At 35.7% G+C, this 18591-nt stretch overlaps 1 protein-coding gene across 1 annotated transcript in view; it reads right to left on the bottom strand.

The window, feature by feature from the left end:
- Positions 1 to 588: 588 nt before the first annotated feature.
- Positions 589 to 18591, bottom strand: part of fam20cb (FAM20C golgi associated secretory pathway kinase b) — a 40225-nt gene continuing 22222 nt past the window's right edge. The window contains exons 4-10 of the mRNA XM_059532049.1: positions 8676 to 8768; positions 5348 to 5463; positions 4009 to 4189; positions 3580 to 3689; positions 3390 to 3471; positions 3200 to 3259; positions 589 to 2294 (exon numbers count right to left, since the gene is read on the bottom strand). Coding sequence (XP_059388032.1) covers positions 2036 to 2294; positions 3200 to 3259; positions 3390 to 3471; positions 3580 to 3689; positions 4009 to 4189; positions 5348 to 5463; positions 8676 to 8768 — 901 coding nt within the window. The 3' untranslated portion in view covers positions 589 to 2035. The remainder of the gene's footprint in view (positions 2295 to 3199; positions 3260 to 3389; positions 3472 to 3579; positions 3690 to 4008; positions 4190 to 5347; positions 5464 to 8675; positions 8769 to 18591) is intronic.

Below are 18591 nucleotides of genomic sequence, written 5' to 3'. Positions count from 1 at the left end.
CTAAATGTATGGAACTACGTTGTAGCCTTGGTATGATACACCACATTTATTCTGCTGATTACTCTGTCATCTCCACAACTGAGTATTCAAGTATATCTCTAATTGCACAGGCACTCAGTTCACATATTTACAGAACTTTTTCAGCAGTTAGTAGAAACATGTTTTATAGAACAACAAGGGCTGTAGAGAGCTCTACATAAACACCAGCATCCTTCCCTCCCTCAACTAAAAATACACTAAATCTTACAATCTACATGCTATACATACATTGAAGCATATAATATATACAAAATTATACTAAAAAAAACATGACCTCTGTGCTTCTGCCTATGAGTTTGGGCTTAAACCCAAGTGGTAATAATGCTTCAGTTACCTGTCATGTACTGTTTCTTTAAGAGCTGTGTAGTTTCTAAAAACATTTCTTAAAAATACTAATTTAATTTATTTATTTTGTTTTATTTTTTTTACTGCGGTCAAAATTCTTCAATAGGATGCTAATTCAGAAACAGAGGACAAAAGATGTGTAACCTATACCATCATATAGATCTAAAAAAACATCATTCACGTACTCTTCTGAGCACAACAAAACAGTTTTTCAAAATGTTAGTTTAATAGCATGAAAATTCTACAGTGATTCATAGATTTGACATTATTAATCAGTATCCTTGTGCAATTTAAGGGCTACATTTTTAGGTCACGTGGGTGGAAATGCAGCAGTCACACTATATTGATTGTTGATATTCGAATGTTCAGTTTTTGATATTGCATTAAATATGACTGAAAAAAGAACTGATATGCTGGAAATGATGCAGGTTGTTACATTTTAAGGACATTTCTCTGAAATCCAGTAAACCATCTTTTTTCAAACACATACTGCACATTGTTACTTATCTACTCACATTAGCACAAATACTGCAGTTGGTTTAATGTACTAGATCAGTCTACCTCTTTGATTTGTAACAGAATTTATGAATGGCATGTTTGGAATAATAAATATGGAACTCAATAAATAACCTCTGATTAGCTATAACGTGACAGACGGGACACTTTTAGGAGAAAACTTCACTCAAAGCATTTTGTCCTAAATAAGATCAAGAAAAATACATTGCTATATGAAAGCACAGTTCCTCTCATTCCTCCTTGGTATGGAGAGAGTATAAAGAATGTTGTTTGAAGATATGAAAGTCCACATATATTTAGACAAAGGTGCACACGTTACGTACAGCGGTGAGAGAGTTTGAGAAGCTGTAGCTCCTCATAAGTTTGAATGGAAACATAAGCTGAAATGTTGCCTCTTCTTTAGCTGCAAAAACGTCAGACAAACATTCACTGTAGCTACTGGTATCCTTTATAACAGTGGTTCTCAACTGGATTTGCTTTGCATCTCACATCAACCAAAGGCTAAATAGGAAAAGAAAAAACCCTACTTATTTTTTTTTTTTTTATCAAGTAACAAAGATATATTATTATTATTATTATTATTGCTTAGGACTAATAATATACCAAATTGAATAAACATAAGCTGAATAGGATAATTTTTTCACTATTGTTTAATGTTATATTATTATAATATAATATAATTATCCATCAATATTTATTATTATTAATTACTATTATTATTATATCAGTTTTATTTGCACTCCATTTTATAAGTTGCAATAATAATAATACTACTAATTAAAATATTATTATCATCATTATTTTATTATTTGCATTTAAGTGTTATTTTTCAGACAGGCCCATTTTAAGGTGACAGTCCACCAGCTGAGAACCGCTGCTTTACAACACTGGCTGTTACATGTGAAGATCAGCTTACATTTTGAATGCAGGACTGCAGAACACCGTCTCTTTTCTCTGTGTACTGCGTGTCTTTATTTGAACACATGGTCCATTAGTTGAGGAATGAGTCTTTGGAATTCACTGAATTCAGAAAAGTTTATCAACAAGAGCATCTCTTGCAAGACGTTCATGGTCTAAAGAGCTGTGGTGGGACTTCAAAGGATCCGCCGGGGGGCGCCTGATCAGTCTGTGCCCACTACCTTTGTGGGGCTGTGCCCGTGTTCAAGCCCTCCACAAGCAGGTCATCCTCTACTACATTACTGTAGCCCTCCTTCTCAATGCAGTCGGCCAGTACCTGGAGCACCAGGCGCAGCCGGCGGTCCATGGCCTCCAGATGAGGCCTAATGAGGATTGGTGACAGCGTATCAGTCTGCAGACTTTCCTCCATCAGAGCACTCAGTTTGAACTCCTCCTTAGCCAACAGCTGAAGCCGTAAATGAGTGGACTTCTTCACCCTGAGTCAAACAGATCAGAATCACTAACCAAAAAACACCAATTAATCAATGCATTTTCTTGTGGGATGGATTAGGATGAAATTAGGACATTAATTAATAAGTGTTTGCCCACTTTTTCAGGAGCATTGGTGTATTTCTTCAATTTTTTTAAGTCTTTGTTAAAGCGTTATAAACCAGGAATCACTCCAACCAGCTACAAGTTGAATCACAACATCACAAAACCTTGATTTGAAGCAAAGAAGCATTTGAAAATCAGGCAAAAACACAAAAGTACAAGACATAACTATAATTACAATTCCACTGCGAATGACATAACTGAATTAAAAAGATGGTGAAAACAAAATTGTTTATTTAAAGTTGTTGATAACAACAATGTACTTTATTTTGATAAATTTATTGTAAAATATACATATATACAAAGCCCTCCATTACATTTTATTTATTTATTAGAGTATTTTGAGAGCATAGGGAGACTTCATGGAAGGGGGTGACTCTGATTTACATGTAGGAATTACATGTACTGCATTGTGGGTAATGTAGCTTTTTTTTAAATACCACAAATTCCACTATTTAAACATGATTATTTAAAACAAATTAATTAAAATAATAGCGTTAACAAAATGATTAACAACCTCATAGCCCACAACAGGTCTGTTTATAAGGTTTATCAGTTTAGAAGTTCATTGTTAAAAGTCAAAAACCTGAATATTTTACTTTATTGCAATTAATCACATAATAATAGAAAAGAATAATTAAATGAAATTTATAAAACAGGTCACTTTTTAATCATAATATTAAAAGATAATTTCAACCATACAAATATTGAAATTCAAACAACTTTCGGAATGTCCTGAAGTGATTGGTCAAATATTGAATAATAAGTAATTAATAAAGCAAATACTAACCTGCAGCACTGACTCAAAGGCACCAGTATGGAGAGTTCATCATGAGAATGTTTACCAAAGCTGAAGATTAAAAGAGAAATCAGACATGACAATCCTTCATAGCATTAAAAAACCTGCATATTTACTAATAATGAATTGAAGACGCTAGTTGTATTATGAGAGTTAAAGAAATCAAGATAAAATGGCTTACCCTCTTCCATTATCAAGATGAATAATGAAAGTTTCATTTCCAAATTTTTCAAATGTCTCATAATGATGACGATCCATATTCCCTTCGAAGATATATAAACATTATTATTAATACTTAAATAGCTTGATTGAATTTCAGCTTCAGTTCTGCATTCAGAAACAAACGATGCACTCCTGTGAAATCCTCTTACCCATTAGGAAATCAAAAATGGTCATGTCCATGATGTCCAGCAGGCGTGTGCCGCTGTCATAGGGTGGCGTCTGCTTCACCTCTTCGCAGTAATCTGGATCCACCTCCCACCTACACACACACACACACAAACTGTACACTGAAACAGCACAACATGATGAAGGTCACTGTAATAAGACACTAGAGGGCTACCATGATAATCTGAGGAGAAACTGGATCGTTAGAACTGAGCAGATAAAACATGTTGCATGTTTAATACCCTCCTATTCACAATTTAAAATGAGTATATCCTGTATTTCAGCCTCTAAATCAGTTACTTCAGCACTTTGTGAATGTGTTTCATGCTAAGACAGCTAATCTTTAACATATAATATATATATATTATTTTGAATTGAATTAATATAAGCAAAGTATTCAGTGTGGTCCTCACTCTGCTTTCTTGCGTTTGTGATAGGATCGTCTCCAGGGGTTTCTCCAGGTCCTGCGCTTGGCCAAGGTCAGGTCGGGCAGAAATGCTGCTAAAGAGCCCTCGATCTGGTCAGGCTTTCCACACAGAGCATGCTCAGTGGAGCAGTAGTACGAACATTCACCGTAGAAACAGATGTTATTGGCTGGAGGGATGATAGGGTGTAATAAAACAAACCTCTTAAAAAGATGACACATACAGAACATATTTATAATGATTATTTTAAAGTCAACATTAAATAAAAAAAAAGACCTAATTTACTTCAGTAAGGCATGTTCTGGCCTTACTGTGCCATGTACTTATTTAATTTCATGAAATTAAATGTCTTAGTAAAAAATAACTTTAAATATAATTCATCTAAAGTAATTAATATAGCAAATATGATGAATCCTGCTTAAGCATTTAGTAAAAAAAGAATAAATATTAGATTAGATTTTTAACTAGAAATGTGTTTTGTTTTACTTGTTGCATTAAACATTTTTGCCTACTTCACAACACTGTTTGGTTCCTCTAATCAAAAGGGAGGGAAAATCACACTTTTAAACAATTTCAGAGAAAATTATAATCAAAAGAACGAATAATAAGACAATTAAACATTTTTCACAAATTAATTTTTGTTGAATATCCTGCTTCACCTGTAAACATTAATGTATCAGCTTTTCATGTTGAGTTGAAATGATTATTTTTAATCATGCAACAAATAACATTTAAAAATATATTATAATATATTTTTTTTATTTGACTTTAAATCAATAATATTTCACAACATTCAATTTTTTACTGTATTTCTGATCAAATTAGTGTATAAGAGACTTATTACAAAAACATTTACAAAAATGTAGGAAGCCTTAAGAAGGCTACTGTATATTTTTCAGTTTCAGCCTTTAAAGGGGATCATATGGCACAAATCTGAAGTTGGTGTCAAATGAGGTCTCACTTGAAAATGATTTTACAACAGCGCCATCTATTGGTTGCTTACAATAGTAAGAGAAAATCACAGTCTCATCTGATTAGGTTAAAAAGCACAGAGGAGAAAGTATGCAAAATATGACCAAAAAAAAGACTTGTTCTTGCCTCAAGAGAAGAGAAGAGAAGAGAAGAGAAGAGAAGAGGAGAGAAGAGAAGAGAAGAGAAGAGAAGAGAAGAGAAGAGAAGAGGAGAGAAGGGAAGAGAAGAGAGGAGAGGAGAAGAGAAGAGAAGAGAAGAGAAGAGAAGAGAAGAGAAGAGAAGAGAAGAGAAGAGAAGAGAAGAGAAGAGAAGAGAAGAGATGAGAAGAGAAGAGAAGGGTGTTCATGTTCAGTACCTGGTGAAATAAAAAAGGTTCTCCACAGTTTTTTATCACGGGTCACATCTCGTATCTCTTTGGTCATATTCACCAGTCGCCCAGTCACTGGCGGCACTCGACGGAAATCCAGGATCCTGTTGATCAATTGATCAAAATTGTTGTTTTCATAATATGTAGGTTCACTATAACACTAGGTTCACTGCTGTGTTACAGGACACACATTAGTGTAAACATCATGTGTTAAGATAAACTGGTTATTATTATTATTATTTTGTGACTGATAAAATATGTACATGCTGTGTATGGATCACACACACACACACACACACACATTATGAATTTAAATAGCTATTTGCTCTACTAAATTTATTAACTTAAAATACGTTACACGTTTTAATATACATATACATAATGTTACATATAACAATATACAATATACATATAACATTAGTTAATTAACTAACTAAATTAACTTACAATCCAATGAACAAATTCATATAGCAAATTGTTGGACTAACTTTTACCAGTAGAGGGCGCTCGAACTATTCTACATAAAATACATAGCTTTTGAATAATAGATTAGTACCCTATTAATAGATTACACTTTATCAAAATTTTCTTTTCATTCTAACCCTTTTAATTACTGTATATTTCATATTTCATAACTTAGCAAATAATACATTTGTATTCTTAATTGTCTCTTTTGACTGACCTGACCTTGAACAAAACTGAATTTACTGTTGAATGTGACAAACATGTAGGCTTTTTTTCTGGTTATGAGTGAGCGTGGTTTGCTCATCCATGTTTTAAGACCTGTTCACCCCTCGTGCAAGTGTAGACCTTCTGCTGACAGGGCAACTTAGAAAAAATCCCCCTGAAAACAACTAATGGACAAGGCCTACGGGATAAAATCACTTGAAGCTACTAATTGCCCAGTCATGCTGACAGAGATGACAGAGAGAGTTTGTGTGCAGGAGCGTTTTCCTCCTCTCTCTGTCCGATGTATAACTCAGAGGAACTGAAGTCTCAAATGAAAAGTTGTCTTTTCAAACCACTCGTCTTCCCTCAATCCTGACTTCCTCAAAGCCACGCTACTGTGAGCGTTTCCCATCGACTAAAATCAGATCATTAATGGTACGTTGTCGGATATAGCCGTGGTGGGCTTGTGAGGACAGAGAGGCCCACTGGGTGATGGTGCTCTTAAATAGAAATAACAACCTGCACTTTTGTCTAACCCAGATGAACTTTATTTAGAAAAGCTGGTGTTTTTTTGCGTTCTTGGTTTGCGCTTTCTACCCACACACATGCCTGTGTGTACCGACTAGATTTTACTCCCAACCAGATGTGCAGATGGAAGTGAGGCGGACCAGGCCAGTCTGGGCCGGGCCGGGCCAGCTGAATGATTATATTGTGCCCAAGACTCACGCTGGGTTCAGTCTGACTCACGCTCACACTGCTGGAGAGGAAAGGAGAGGAGGAGTGCTTGACAGAGAACAGCACAGGATAACAACACAACACGACACGACACGACACACCAATCAAGTGAGGCACCTCCACAGAGTGGACCAAGGCCATCACTAAAATCCACTAATTGTTATGGCTGGACCCCCTCTTTATTATATTACAGAGTACATCACACTCCAAAAATCATCACTTTGTTTTTAAAAATATTCTTAAAAAATAATAGAATATTTAGATAAATAATATTTAAGTAAAATATATATGCAAGAAGCAAATTTGTATAAGACAGTAGGATTCCAAATTTATATTTAACATTTATTTATTATACCTAAAGCAATATTATATTATATTATATTATATTATATTATATTATATTATATTATATTATATTATATTATATTATATTATATTATATTATATTATATTATATAGTTTGGAGTCTGTGAGATTTTTTAAGGTTTTTGAAAGAAGCCTCATACTTACCAAGTATGCATTTTTTTGATTAAAATATAATAAAAATATTAATATAGCGAAATATTCTTACAGATTAAAAAATCTTTAGCCCATCTGTATTATATTATATTATATTATATTATATTATATTATATTATATTATATTATATTATATTATATTATATTATATTATACATTTAAAAGTTTGGAGTCTTGGAGTCTGAGATTTTTTAAGGTTTCTGAAAGAAGTCTCATACTTACCCAGTCTGCATTTATTTGATTAAAAATATAACAAAAAATATTAAAATTAAAATATTTATATAGTAAAATATTCTTACCATTTAAAATGACTGTTTTCTTTGTTTTCGCAATTATTTTTGTTGTGCAGCTTAATATTTTAGTGGAAACCTTGATATTTTTTTTTTGTTTTTTTTGTCAGGATTCTTTAGAATTTATTTGTCTTTTTTTTAACATTGTAAATTGCTTTACTGCCACTTCTTATCACGTTAATGCATTTTTGCTGAATAAAAGCTACATTGATTTAGAAAAAAAAAAAAATCTTGACCTCAAACATTATATTATATTATATTATATTATATTATATTATATTATATTATATTATATTATATTATATTATATTATATTATATTATATTATATTATATTATATTATATTATATTATATTATATTATATTATTTTTCTCTAGCAGTTTTTTTGTGATTTCTATCCATTGCGCCTCCTCTTCAACAGGGCCTGGGACAATGTTTCTGGCTGTCCACCTCCGTCCGATCAAATTGATGAGGAGAAAACGAGACGAGAATGGAAATAAACTATAATAGCAATAAATCCCAGAGTCTCAGATCACAATCGAGGAAAATCTGACTCATATAGCAAACAACCAATAAACTCGGCTGAAGTGAGCTGACAAGGACAGATGTACACAGGTTATTGTGTCTGACACAAATGAAAGCCACTCAATCACTGACATTCATCAGAAGGGTATCACCTATAAGGAGACATTGCTGGATGGAGCTCGATTAGTGATCAGTTACTGACGGATGTGTTTGTGCTCATTCAGAGTGAGTCATTATGTTCTCTCTGGATTTGGTGTTTATGAGTGTTAAACTGCAGGTTTCTGACTGCTTACTGCCCTGAGATACATTCACATGCTGTACTTTCACACATACATATAAACACAAGTTCAAACGTGCTGAAAACATGCAGGACACACCACAAACGTTACACATTCACACGCACACAAAACATTCTTGCGCAAATAAATGCGGCCCCACAGGTTCATATACACAAGCAGGCAAACACTTTTACAAGTGGCATGTGGTGGATGTATACATACACATATATATTCAGGGAAAGACAAACATCTCACACACTCTCTATTCATGCCAGAGGCTGACATTTATGACCTGTTACCTGTCTAGATGATATGCTGCGATCTCAGCATTGTGCCTCTCGAAATCGGAGAAGTAAAAGAAGTCTGGGGGTGTCTGCTGCTCCCGTGTCTGCCTGCAAGGTAAAGGTTAATCTGCTGTAAGTCCCTTTCATCAATTCAGTCATAATCGCAGCCCTAGCCCTTTAAACTAAAGCTACCCTGTCAAGAAACCTTTAAGAGAGACGCCCCTCCATTTTTTCTGGATTGATGCCTGGAAGAAAATGTCTTAACATATTTTTCTAAATACCTTATTTTATTACTTACTTAAAAATAACTAAAGAAACCAAGAAAACACAAATTATAGTAACAAATAGTGCAATGCTAATAGCGTAATGCTAATGACTTTTCTATTAAAGACCATGAAATTGCACGAAGAACACAGTTTTCCTTCCTGTATTGATGTATTTCCTACACTGTAAAAATGATTGTGATTTTAACAGTAAAATGCTGTAAAAATGCTACAGTAAAAACGTGTTAACTGGTTAACAGTAAGTTTCCATACAATATACGGTGAATAAAAGTAATTACATTTAATATGTTTTTTGAAGTTAAAAAGAAAAAGTCAATGTATAATTTACAGCAAAAACCCGTAAATTGATACTGCCAGAATTCCCTGCATGACACTTCATATTTGATGTTTTTTTGTTGAAATAACGTTTCTTCTTAGTTTTTTTCATATCAGTTTTGCACATTAGGGTTTAATCTTACATCTAATGGTGTTAAATTATTGTTTATTTTATTATTACAGTACAGACATGTGTGTCACCATGATGGGGTTTAGTGTTTGTGTGAATGACACTGTGTACACCATCTACATATACAGTATGTATTGCCTTCATGTGACTTTCTCATCACCACCAGTTTTTGGTGGTTATCAGTGCATTACAATGTTTCAAAACAGATATTAACACTTCAATATGTTGGTTTATTAACATCACATCAGTTAACAAAATAAGATATTTATTGTAAATTTAGTCTGTAAAACCTAAAATGTTGCTAACACATTTTTTACAGTGAAGTTCTGGCAACCACAGTTACCGGTATTTTACCGTAAACATTACAGATGATTTTATTTATTAATGTTTTACAATATATGGAATGAGGTTGTTTGGACGAATCTTATCCAACAGCTTTTCCTTTAAAAATTCTATGAACCATGATCTGCTAGTTGTTATTGTTAGTGAGTTGCAAAAAATCTGTGTAGTGCAGACGGTTTATTGTTTTAGCATTTAGGATTACACTGACATAGACATAAAGCTACAAAACTCCTATGAGGTCTTTAAGAACATCTAAAAATAATGATATTGTACATGAGCAGTTAATAACAGACCAAACAATATGAAAACAATATAGTTTAATCAATACTTGTAGGTCAATGGAGGACATATCAAGTTCCAGGAAAACATTTCTCTACAGACAAGAGCCAGAGGATCTATTTTTAACCAGCAGCCCGACTTCATACGTTCCCGCTGAAATGCTTTCAGCAGACTCCATTTCAAACATACTTGAGATTTCTCTCTCCTCTCCTCTCTTCCCTTCTCTCTCTCTTTCTGTGAATGCTGTCCGAATGTCAGAACAATTAAATCCAGCTGGGACCTCTCCTTTCTCAACAGTCTTAATCATGCAAGAAGACGGTTCAAAACAATAACTTTTCTTGGAAGTGAATCGTGTCACTCCCCAACGTCTTTGTGGCAAACCAAACCAGTCTGAACTGAAAACAAGGTAGCTGGAGTGAAGAGTGCCAGCTCTGTAATGGAAACAGATCTTTATCTTGACAAAATCAGGCATTCAGTATCGTCCTCAGCTGGCAGCAATCGTTCAATGCGCAGCTGCGAGGCTGACACGCTCACCCATTGTTAAATAACACAGCATGGGACCTGCCAAACGAGAGTCTCCAACTTCACATTCTTCTGCAGTCCGCTCCTCGGAGCTCTGGATAATATCGCTCTACTTACCAACTGAGAACCTCTTTTCAGGCATGAAGAGAATTAAAATGGATTTGTGTTTCTGCCGGAAGAAACAGGCCTACTACTGCAACGAATCCAGAAGCGTTCTTGTGATGAACTCATTGGACCCTTGCCCCCAGACGCTCGGATGTTTAACAGGCAGAAAAATGTGTACGGGTGTTTCTTTTGACCCTGTGGACTTTAAGAAAATAAACTCCCCTAAAACACTTATCACTCTCACTAATCTTTCCACAAACAGCAACTGGCAGTGTATTTACAATTTTAAATATTTACTCAAAATTCTTCTAATATATACTAAACATTTTCACAAAATTACAGCCTGACTGGAAAATGCACAATAAAAATGTTCTGTTCACAAGAGATATTTCTTCACACATTTCAGTGACTCATATTTCATCTCAAGCTTTTCACTGACTCTGTTGTATATTGGTATATTACAAAGAACTTTAATAGGTGCAAAATTGTTGGTTGCAATAAACAGTACGTCAATCAACAGGGCCATGGTTGTAATTTGTGTCGTTGCAGCAGAACATAATATTTTCACTCAACAAATATGATTTACTTGAAAGATTTCATCATTTTACAAAGGCAATAATATTTTCACAATGGATTGTCATGTTTTAAGATGACAAAAAAGCTTGGGGTCAGTATGATCTTTTAAAAGAAATGAATAATTTTATTCAGCAAAAATGCAGTGAATAGTTTACATTTATAAACTTGCAGAAGAATTCTACTTCAATTAAATGCTGTTCTTTTGAACTTTATATTTATAATAGAATCCTGAATAAATATGTATCACTGTTTCCACAAAAATATATAAATACGATAAAAATAAGACACGCTCCATTGGGCACCAAATCAGCATATTAGTTTATATTTTGAACAGCAGTGTATATTTACATCTTTATACAATATAAGACATGAAACAAAAACAGAACTGAATACTTCTAGTTTTAATAAATATTATAATAAGGCATAAAAGTGTCCGAAGAAAACACCTGTGTACTAGTGGCAATGTATCATAATTTCACATTGCTTTGGCTCATAATTTCAGTACTCTGGATACTGCATCAGCCTGTTTTCACAGTTATTGTAGCAGCTCACTGTCTAATGTACAGCAATGTAGCATTGTATCTCTAAGCACTTATTGAGCACCACTGAGCCCACGCACTTGACCCAGACAAGGTCTCCGCTGCGGTGACAGCACTTAGCATCTGCACACATCTGCCTCTGTTCTACGGTACGCTTTTCATCAAATAGGATTCCATCAAGGTAAATTCAGAGCTTAACATCAACTCCATAACACAAATGGTCCCAACAGGAAAAAAACAAAAACACAAGCTTTTTAAAAGGCTTTGAGACAGCAGCTGAAGGCAAAACCCTCTGAGGAGTGTTCTGTGGGTGGAGAACTCCAAACCCCCTCCTCTCACGCTGGCACTCCAGACAACCTTGTTAAGCTGGAGCTTGAGAGTTCTCATTTATTCCCATAAAACTCCAGAGAGACACGAGGAAAACAACACTCAACTGGCTGTTGGAGCAGAAAATTATAACAAAGGAAACCAGACACAGGCCAGCCTGTCAAAGGGTCAAAACAATCCCTGTGAAGAATTCTGTAAAGCTTAGTTTGCTACACTTGACACAAACGACACCTCAGAGAGAGGAAAAATTCCGTCTGTATTAGTAAGACGAGTTTATGAGGCACTAAATGTAAAAACGAAGAAAACAAATGTGTGTGGGAGACTGAAAGCTCAAGGTGATTTTTTTTTTCCATTCTATTTTCTTCAAACGCGCGTTCAGTGGATGTGGTTCACCATAAAAGATGCTATGTGTACGGTCGCCACTCTTAACGTACACTTAAATGAGCCTCAAGATGGGCCTCTGGGATGTGTGCAGACATCTTAAAACCAACTCTGCTGAGAGCGGGATGTCTCTAGTGATCAAAATACGCTGAGAGAGCGCTCTCCATGACCCTGTACTTCAAGGTAAACACACTGTTTACGCCTGCCAGACCAACAGATTATTGGTGCATGCAAACAGGCTCACAAAGACACTGGTATATGCAAGTGCTTAACTGATACAATGGCAAAATAAATGGCAAAATTGGAATAAAAAACATTTATTAGGGATGCACTGAAATTTTTCATTTTTGACAGAGATAAATGGATCTCAATCAATCATTTAGTCTCAACAATCTGTTTTACAAAATGAAATTTGAAAACACAAAATGTGGACTATTCATTAAAGAGGCAAACCACCCAAAACAAAAAACTCTCTTATTGTTTACTTGCTCTGATGCTGTCCTAGATGTATACAAATATATTTCTTCTGTGGAATATAAATTAAGATTTTTAGAATAATAATTTATCTCTGTGAGTTCATGTAATGTAAGTGGATGGGTCTCTCAAAGTTGATGCTTCAAAAACCATGCAAAACAAACACTAAAGTGACACATGCAACCCCAGGGAATGAATCAGTAGCTGCATTACCCTGAAATTGTGCAAATTGAAATTGAAAATTGAAAATACACCAAATGGAAACGTCAGTTTTGCAAAAACTCCAATATATTGCAAAAAGTTTTTTATACTCATATGAGGTAGTTTTTCAGGCAATTCGAAAAACAATTATTTAGCAAAACTGCAATGGAAAAGCGTTTTTTCCCATTTACAGGTCACCTGGCGTATGTAAAACTCACAAGTTAATTTTTTAATAATCTCTAAGAAGCACCTCATAATAAGGCTGTTTTTATAACCCCTTATTAACACCGGACATGTCTGCGGTGCATTACGTTTGTTTTTCACCATTGTTTTTTTTTTTTTTCCCGTAAATCTGTAAAAAAACAAATATTAGAGTTGACACTAGGCACTGTTAATTGGCCCAAATAAGGCATAAAATATTCTAAATATCAGCCAATTGCCGTGGTCGAGATATAGCCGTTTCTCACTACTGTACACAGGCCATGGCAACAGTATATGTAAAAGCTGGCCTTGCAAACAATAAGACAGCAGCAGATGAGAAATTGCTGATGGACAAAGTGCAAAAGGTACAGACATCCACAGAAAAACCTGATCTATTAAGAAAACACACAGGAGCAAACAAATGAATCAAACAGGATACGGTATCTAGGACACTATATTCTGCCAAATCCCTTCGTTGGTTCTACACTGGACAAACACCAAAAAAGCTCTCACAATAGATGTGAAAGCAAATTCATCTCACAAAGCCTGATGGCTGCAGCACTTGTAAAAGCTTATCCCAGCATTCTTAGGAGGTGTGTTGGTCAGACTGTGATGACGAAAGGAGACAAAAGCAGTGTTCAAGCAGACACTAAAAACATGCTTCTAGAGCCTTAAAGCGACAGTTCACACCAGTTTACTGACCCTTACATCTTACATTAACACTGAATGACTTGTTTTCTAGCATAAAACATAAAATGAGATATCTAGCAAATTGTTGAGCTCCTCTTTTTCATATAATGAAAGTAAATGGGGACCAATAACAGTCACCATTCACTTTAAGTGAATGGAAAGGACCAACTTGGACATTCAAAATATCTTTCACGTTCCACAAAAGAAAAAAGCCATACAGGTTTGGAACAACACAAGGTTCAGTAAATGATGACAGAATTATCATTTCTGAATGAACTTTAACTAAAATGAAAAGAAAGCTGTTGAAGTAATTACTAAATTTGGTCTCTTCACAAGAGGTTTTCCACAAGAGCCACTCTGTGACTTTTTGACTGTGAATGATTATCAAACGAAGCATTGTTTAAACTGCAGAAGCCTGCAAAAAATGACCTTTGGAGCGAATGTCATGGTGCTGGGAGCAAATATTATTTGAGGAGGCACTGGGACTGGAATAAAGCTGCATTTTGTGGCTTGTTTGTGATAACAGGCAACAGGTAATGTCAAGAGGCGGCTCACGTTACAAACTTCAGCAGATGCTATTTCTCACAGCACTGCATAACATTTGAGTTTTAAAAGCCACAAATGAGCAGAAATGCTGGTATTTAGTCAGGCAAAAAATATTGACTTTCCACTATTTTTTAATTGTTCTGCATCAGTGACATGCAAGGCCAAGTCTGTTTCTAGAAACTTGTCATAGCAAACGGCGGTGTAATTTTTCTTTGTTTGAAAATGTAAGTGGTTAATGCTTTTCCATCTCTGAAGGGCGACCTCTCCTGAGTCAGGACTAAGGCCAAACCATTCCTCCTCCCTGGCCTAGAAGTGCTGCTGGCAGGTCAGCAGGGATGTCTGGTATTCAGTGTTGCGTCTGACAGCGGTGGTAGAGTTGTTGATGGGGAGAGAAAGACAGGAGGCTGATGTCGGTCTTGAGCCTGCTTTATGTGAGGGGATATTCAGATCTGCTGTAAAAATCCCACAGAGAAACATTTAAGCTCTGCCTCTGGATGCTGTTTTTGCATCTCTGTTTTATTTTAAGGCTCTGACAAGCTTATTCAGGTACAGTCCTATATTTGTTTATGGACAAGGCAGGCGTATATTTTACTTATATTCCAAACATAAGTCTACAATATAGACTGTAATGTGCTTGAATGTGAGATTTAAAGGGCCAGTTAGCATTTTGAATTTAAATTTTGGCACTCCAAAATTAGCATTTTGTCATCATTTACCTACTCTTATGTCACTTCCATACTTTTCTTCTTCCACGAACATTGTGTTTTGGCATGTACGAGATTGCAAAAATAATGAGTGAGGGAGTGTTTGTGATACCAGTTTCATCATACTTTTTGCAATCTATTCATCATTGCCTGCAGGATTGGGCAAAAACTGACTCCCCACTGTATGTGAATTTGAATTGAATTGGCCACAACCAACAGAAAGTTAAATGAGAATTTGAATTGGAAAGAGGATTTTAAAGAACTTTAAATCAAAAATATTTCATATATCAAAAAAGTTTTATTTTTCAATACACTCAAGATGCTCATCACACAACGTGGAGGAAAATATCTGACGCTACTTCCTGTTTCAAAGTGAATTCAAACCTTTGACAGAATTTGCTATTCTAAAACTTGTTCATTATGTTGATCTGCCCTCTGACCTCCACTGCCAAAGTTCCCCCAGTGATCGAGCCTGAAGTTAATGCGTTGGGATGCCCTTAACAAATAGAGCAATGTTTTAATAGTGACGCAGAGTCACAGTGTTTAAACTTCTCATGACGTCAACCTGCAAACAGCAGCTGTCAATGTGTATTAATTAACCCTAAAAACGAAAATCTTACGTTATATTTAATATGCAAACTTGCAAGGTCTCAAAATTATCAACATTATCAAAACCTTTCTGTAAAACATTATGTAAAATAATGTAAAAACATTATTTAATATGTTGGACTTTACAGGGCTAATAGCAACAAAAAAAATTAAACATTACCTTTAAAATCAAGTGTACTGTAATATTTGTATTTCACCTCTCTCTTTTTTCACACTTTCACAGCTGTGCTCAAGGGTATGAGACCGAGCTCTGTGAGCCAGCTGTTTTCTTTAAGTCCAGAACAAATGTGAAAAATGGCTTGAACGCGAACACGAGACTACAAGAGACAATATGAGTCAAAAAAAATAAAATAAAAAATAACCCTCAGGAACAGGCTGCTTTTTGTACAGAGCAAAAAAATTGCTTTGAGAAATTTGGCAAGGCTGAAAATAATGAAAGATCCTTTGCACATGTATTGTGTTTCTGAGATAAGCATTGAGTGCTCTCACAATCGCTGAACATGAGACTTCTGAGATGACAATGGACTAACAGATCTTGACTGCAAAGAAAACCCAGGCGCTAACAGGATACACACACACACACACACACAAACGGAGGGAGTCAGAGAGGGAGAGCTGGGGGTAGATGAAGAGAGAGAAAGAGAGAAAAATAAAAGAGAGCACACACTAAGCTGACAGACAGGCAGGCCTAAATAAGCGAGACCACAGCATCAGCCTCTCATGCGCATCATCCCTGTAATGGCATCGTGTAAATATTCCAGCCAGATCAACAGGCCATAAAGAGGAATCCATCATCTGCACATAATCTCTGACAGATTTACTGGCCCGGGCTGACAGGCTTCCCTGTATGATAGCACGTCTTGGATAACACCCCCCACGAGCACACACACATACAAACAACCCACAGCACATCGTCTCTCTGACAGGTTCAAGTGTGCAGTGTGTGGAGGGGATGCGCTCATCTTTGTTGTGGTTTGATCTGGGCTTTCAGATGTTGAGATGTTGCCATTGCCAGGGGGCTGTTAGGGCTCTTTAACGGAGCTTTTCCACTGTATGATTCGGTATGGCTCACTTTCGGGGGGTTTTCCACTGGGTACAGTACCTGGAACCTGGTACTTTTCCAGTACTAAACGTTGGCTGAGCTTCCAAGCGAGCCTTACTGTTAACAAAATGTGACGCATAAACCCTGCTGATCACTGATTGACATGAGACACCAGACCTACTAGATTAAAAATCGGCGCAGCCAGCCAAGGATCATACGCAACTTTTTTTTAAAGAACACAACTGTTTTGAATGAGTGCACTTTTTTTAACACCCAAAAAAATGTCCGTTTTCTTGTTGAGGAAGTACAGACGTTCCTCTCGCTGATAGTCTAGGAGCGGATCCAGCGAGAGCTTGATGGGTTGATGTGTATAATCCCGCCCACTCTAAAGCGGTACTAAACTGCGGTGGAAACGCAAACTGAGCAGAGTCGAGTTATACCACGCAGTGGAAAAGCGCTATTACATTAGTGACTAAAGAGGCAGCAGGCCAAACCCTGTGCACACCACTGGTTACCAATAAAAATATAAATTTAGTAATTAATGCATTGTGATATATGTGGTTTAATTTGACTGCAATAAGGCATTTGTATTTCCAAATGACAATTGTATGGGTCATTTTAAGAAAACTTAAAATACAATAATAAATAATATAATATAAAATAATAGTCAGGTCAAGTCACCTTTATTTATATAGTGCTTTAAACAAAACAGATTGTGTCAAAGCAACTGAACAACATTAATTAGGAAAACAGTGTGTCAATAATGCAAAACGACATTTAGTGATTAACTAATACTGATATATGTGGTTTAATTGGACTGCAACAAGATTTTCATATAACAGTTGTATGGGTCATATTAAGAAATTAAGTTTATTTTTTTTATTTTTTTTTATATTAAATATTTTTTTTATCACAAGGTTCTACTGGTAATACTGTGACAATAAACTGACCCTCACAGGATCACAATCCTCTGAAATCACAAAATGTTATACTGGTGGTCTTAGATACTCTCTGAAAGTTCTTATTTAGGTCTTATTTCATTTCTCAAATTTAAGATGTCCCAGTTAATTAAAAGCCTTTGATAAAAAAAATGGGCTTGAAAATACGATTTCCTATTTCATACATGGCCTAGTATCATCCTTGAGAGGCAGTGTACTGCAATTCCATGATCCACGCAGGCCTAACAGTCAGAGACAAATGGCTGCTATCTCTGCCCTTCAGGTCTGTTCGTCTCCTCTCTCGCTAACGGGAATGCATCTCTCATTGGCTGGACGACCTCACTGAATCAAAACCCTCACTCCTTTATTCATTTATTTTGGCCATTTACACATAAACGTATATCATTTAAGGGCAGGTCTATGAGCCGTTCGGCCATGAATGCCGCCCTCAGGTACCTTTGATGTGAGGGCTGAATTCTGGTAGCGTGCACTGTGAAATAGAGCCATGTATCCATGATCAAGGCTCTGACCCTTTCAGTCTCTATTACCAAGCTTTATCACTTTCTGCTTGGACATAAAAACCTCTGGGTGGGTTAATGATGTAATGGTGAGATGGAGCACATGATTTGTAATGACCTAAAATCAGACGTGACAGTGAACGTTAACCAAGAATAACGGTCATAAAACCAGGTGACAACAAGAGAATCAAATCTATGAATCACAGTG

This window comes from Carassius carassius, chromosome 40 (genome assembly GCF_963082965.1).
Source record: "Carassius carassius chromosome 40, fCarCar2.1, whole genome shotgun sequence".
Lineage (NCBI taxonomy): Eukaryota > Metazoa > Chordata > Actinopteri > Cypriniformes > Cyprinidae > Carassius > Carassius carassius.
This window is presented reverse-complemented; position numbering and strand designations above follow the sequence as displayed.